Source organism: Monopterus albus, unplaced genomic scaffold (genome assembly GCF_001952655.1).
Source record: "Monopterus albus unplaced genomic scaffold, M_albus_1.0 scaffold14.1, whole genome shotgun sequence".
In the NCBI taxonomy this organism is placed as follows: domain Eukaryota; kingdom Metazoa; phylum Chordata; class Actinopteri; order Synbranchiformes; family Synbranchidae; genus Monopterus; species Monopterus albus.
Genome location: NW_018127894.1, coordinates 3295672 through 3300436, shown reverse-complemented (window position 1 = coordinate 3300436; position 4765 = coordinate 3295672). Strand labels below are relative to the sequence as shown.

At 39.7% G+C, this 4765-nt stretch overlaps 1 protein-coding gene across 9 annotated transcripts in view; it reads right to left on the bottom strand.

The window, feature by feature from the left end:
- pde1cb (phosphodiesterase 1C, calmodulin-dependent b) overlaps positions 1–4765 on the bottom strand; it is an 82431-nt gene continuing 77666 nt past the window's right edge. For all 9 annotated transcript variants that reach the window (XM_020591526.1, XM_020591525.1, XM_020591527.1 and 6 more), the window contains 4 exons: positions 2818–2993; positions 1604–1837; positions 653–715; positions 1–48 (listed from right to left, as the gene is read on the bottom strand). In XM_020591526.1, the coding sequence (XP_020447182.1) occupies positions 38–48; positions 653–715; positions 1604–1837; positions 2818–2993 (484 nt within the window). In that variant the 3' untranslated portion in view covers positions 1–37. The remainder of the gene's footprint in view (positions 49–652; positions 716–1603; positions 1838–2817; positions 2994–4765) is intronic.

Here is a 4765-nt window from a genome sequence, read left to right as displayed (position 1 = left end):
TGGTACTCTGTAGCTTCCTTATTCCATTGCTCTATTGCTATTCCTTTGCTTTGGGGAAACAAAAATGTAATATTTAGGGAAGCTTATATATAAACAAACATACATAAACAAGTTGTTAACATGGGGAAATCTCCCTGGAGGATTTGTTATATTCTCCTAATTAGTCTCTGCTTATTCTGCTGAACATGAATATAATAATAATAATAATCCAATCCCCAGTTTTTCAAGCTAAAGATCTAGAGTATGTGTTTCTCATAAAGCAAGGTAAAATTTCCTTGCACATGCTTTTTAAAAAATGATTTAGGAAGAAAATAATTGAGCTGCTGGTTTAAACTTTATTTCCTAAGGTCATGAAATAAACTCAGTTGCCAGTTTATTAGGTATATACAAGTGTATTATTCTACCCACCCCCATTTATATGAACAAGGGTAAGCTACATAAAAGAAACACCATCATTCAGTTGAGTACAGAATCTACGCCTCACTAAAACAGTTTCAACATAACATTATCACGCCTTCATAAAGGAAGAATTAGTTGCAGGTCTGTTGTATTCCATTGTATTAGTTCTATCTGGGTGTTTCTAATAAACAGACAATTGAGTGTGGATACTTCTGTTTATGTTTTTGTCAATAGTCCGCACAACTAAACTCACCACTGACTCCTTTATTCTTGTTTTCTTCACCCTCGGGAGATTCCGCGCCTTCAGACAACTCTCCTGAAAAGGCAGAATGAGGATTTGTCATATTGACACAGGTACATTTTGTGTTCACAATCATGCACTCTATCCAAGCACAAATGGAAAATCTTGAAATCATCCTCTCGCTTTTTGGTCATTTACTGGGTAGGTCAATACAAACAGGAAGTGATTCCAAAGATGCCAAAGTTTCCAAGGGCAGCATATATATCAGGCTGGCCTTTCAGGAAAGGTGTTTAAAGCAGTGCACAAGTTGTCTAAACTATTACTATCTGATGCAAAGCTGAACTCCACAAATATTTCACTCAGTCATCCTTTCCTCTATGAAGAGATGGAACATGTTGAAACACATCTTGTATGACACAGAGGAAACAATGAAGATGATGTTTCCAACCTTGACGTTAGAGAAAAGGGAAAGGGAAAAATAGAGCATATTGAACAAAAGAGTGAGGAAGACAGACGGATAGATAGATAGATAAACAGACAGACAGATACTTTATTGATCCCAAGGATCAGGATCAGCAATAATTACAAAACTCACAGCGCCCAAAAACCTGCTCTTATTTCTGCATTAATTCAAAACCAATTCTACCTTTTATTCACAATGAATTAGAGCTGCAAAGACTGGTCAATAAATAAATATGTCAATACCCAAAAAATGAAACTTGAATTTTGATAATTAAATACCTTTTAGTGAACTTTAAAAGAATGCTGCTTGCAGCTTCACAAATGTGGGGGATTTTGAAGATGCACCACGGACTTTAAGAAGGTATAATAAAAGACAAATATTTAATGACTAATGGAGAAATTATTGTGGTTCTACAGATCTATCACACATACAGAGAAACAGCTTTTTGTCACATCTTTTAAAAACGGACCCTTCTATGGGATTGCATTTAGGGGAAGTACCATTCTGGAGTGCAGGATTCTTGGTTGTGGAGCTCCCAGACTGCGCTCCCTGCTCCACTTCCCCTCTGTTACCATCTGCTGGTCTGCTGACCTCTGCTGACTTGGGCGCCTCTACCTCCAGTTTGTCCTCCTCTGGTTCAGGCTGTTCTGATTGTGTGTGGGCCTCCTGGGGCGCCACAGCTGCTTCCTGCTGGGCTTGTTCCTCTGCCTCCTTTTTAGCTCTCTCCTCTGCCTCTGAGGGGTCACATGGAGCGTGAGAGCAGTTCAGCATGTGTAAATGTGTTCATGAGCATTAATTCATAACTACTTACTTCTAAGTGAGTAAATGCTGAGACAGCTCATTAGACTGTTTGTTCAGTTTCAGAGTTGGTCTATGGCAGATTTCTCAGATTTCTAAAGAGTGTTAACCTTGGCAACTTGAGGACAGCAGAAACAAGCTATAAACACAATACTGCCATATTATCATTTTTATCATTCTTTTGTAATCATGTTTTTGTCCACACAGTGGATATAAACTCAATGTGTACTCGCTTTCTAGTCCTGTTTTTGGTCTCCACTATTTCAGAGGGAAATATGTGGCTCTTTAGCTGCTAAATGCTCCATTCCATTCACCTACATCTGTCTGCTGTTTGGTGTAAATGTACAGTAAGCATTAGTGCTGATGAGACGACAATGAAGAGAGCAGTGACAGTGAACCAAAACAGTAAACTTGCAGATTGAAAAACCAAAATAATATGCTAATGCTCTGTAGAGCAGAGCGGAACTGTTAATTCTCAGTGGGTTCACATACATATATAACCATATTATACCACATTATAGAAATACTGGCAATAGCTGCAAAACATTAATTACATTGACTTTGTTCCAATTAAGCATTAGTTAAGGACTTTAAAAAAATGAATAAAGGCATAAGTTACAATTTACAGTATAAACATCTTTTAATGAGCTCCATATTAGAAAGTGGTGCCAACCAATGACACTAATCAACACACAGTTTCTCCGTGCATTACCCCACCCCCAAATCCCACACTAACACAGGTCAGTCAAAGTCCTACTCTACATCTAAGAACATCACAGATGTTAAGAGCACTACAGCTTTACAAGCCAATTCTCTCCATTCTGGTGGGTCTGATCTGTTCAGTTTAATAGGGCGTTGATGCTCCTTTGTGTCCCCACATCACAACCACTTTACATGTTGTACAGATGCACTGTACCTTTGTCAGCCTGTGCTTTCCACCTCTCTCTGTTCTGATACACCTCTTCATTCCACAATGCCTTGAAGTTCTTCATGTCCACAGACAGCAAGGAGTTTTGGACAGACGTGGCGCTGTCGGAGCACACGCTCTTCACATTGTGCCTTTTGCCCTCATCTGAGTTAATACTGTTCAGACTGGACAAAACAAAATGAGAGGGAAGAAGGGAGGTAAGAGGTAGCAAGACTGCAACAACACTAGCAGTGGAGCTTTGAGCCAAAAGATAACAATGACAAGGCTAACATGTTGATGTTTAGCAGGTAATGCTAAACAGTTGTCTAAACTGTGCCCAGTGAAAGACAACTCCTGCTCTGGATGGGGCTTTCCAAAGTTTGAAAAAAGTTCTCATCTCAGCTCAGACTGGATGCATAGTGCCAACTCAATGTGTGAGGGTTAAGAGACGTAGGCATTTAGGAGGCAGGGTGTGAGGGATTTAAGGAAAGATTCTATCAAGTTGTATTATGGGGAATGTGGGATCCAATTTCTTTTTTTTTAGCTTGACCCATACTAATGACTCAAGGTCAGAACATCTAGGCCTCTGCTGCTTCAATTTTGATCATTGTTCCTTTATTGTGTCAGTTAAATTGCAGGAGTATGTCTTTAAGGGATTGCCGACAATACTCCAAATGATATGGGGGATATGAATGTTTATATCAAGTTTCATGGCAATTCATCCAAAGGTTTTTGAGATATTTCAGTCTGGACCAAAGTGGCAGACAAACAAACAGATCAACATTGCCACACTTAGAGTCACACCACTAGCCTGGAATAAAAAGCATTTAGATTTAAAGGCACATTGAAAGAAAACAAAATGAGAGACAGCTGGATAAACAGGCAGACAGAGTGAGCAGACATAGTTACACATGGTTGAAAGCAGCTATAAATGTTGTGAAGAAACAGTCCAAAGGAACCCATAAACATCCGGGTGTGTATGAAGACAAAGGGACTGCACAAGCGGCAACACTATCTGAGGTTTCCACTTGGTTAGCGTCGACTAGAGGCCCACTGACTGATGGCTAATGACTGCTGTTGAGGAGAATGGGGAGGCTGTTATTGATGTGCAGGTGCAAGGTAGATGCAGCGCCAGACTCCCCAAGTAGTGCTTTATTTTATAATAAACTCACTTTACAAGATACAAAGTTTAAACAAGTGGACACAAAAGTTTTTAAGTGATCTTTCTCTGGGTAGTTTAAATCAGAATAACACAATTGCAAGAATAATTTACCTTCTTATTTGGGTGCTTTCAAAGCCTTGCACATAAATGATTTATCACATGGCTGGAGGAAAAGTATCGCAACATTTAATTAAACCGGTGGACAGAAAATCACTTCTTTTTGTGTCTTGAGAGACTATTGTGGTTCTCAGTCCAGTACTGAGGCCCAGTTCTGTTCAGGGACAGCAGGGCGAACTTGACTAACATCTCCAAAATGTCAATTTCAAGGTGTGTGGCTCCGCATGATGAAAGGTGGAGACATTTTCACACATAGAAATGGATTACTCATGGGAGACTCATCTGCTGTTCTCTTCCATTAAATATGCTTAGATATTGCAGAGGAGCTGTTGAGGTTTAAGAAAGGTATGAGAGGTGAAAACAATAAATATTCCATCCATAATTAACCAGACTGGTTCATTAAAATTTCCTTAGATTTCCAAACAGTCACCCACTTCCATCGGCTCAGTCCTGTTACTGAGCAGCACATAAGAAGCTGAGGTTTCCACTGTAAAGGCTCTATTCTATTATAAAGCCTCGTCCTGTTCTTTCAAACCAGGAACTCCGAGGGACGACTCAGACCACTTGAGTATATAAAAATATAACCGTGCTGGTTTATTCAAAGAGTCACAGGCAAGAATTAACATTACGAGTCCAGAGATCTTCCAACCCCCAGGCTGCCCAAGCAGCCCGGAAGCA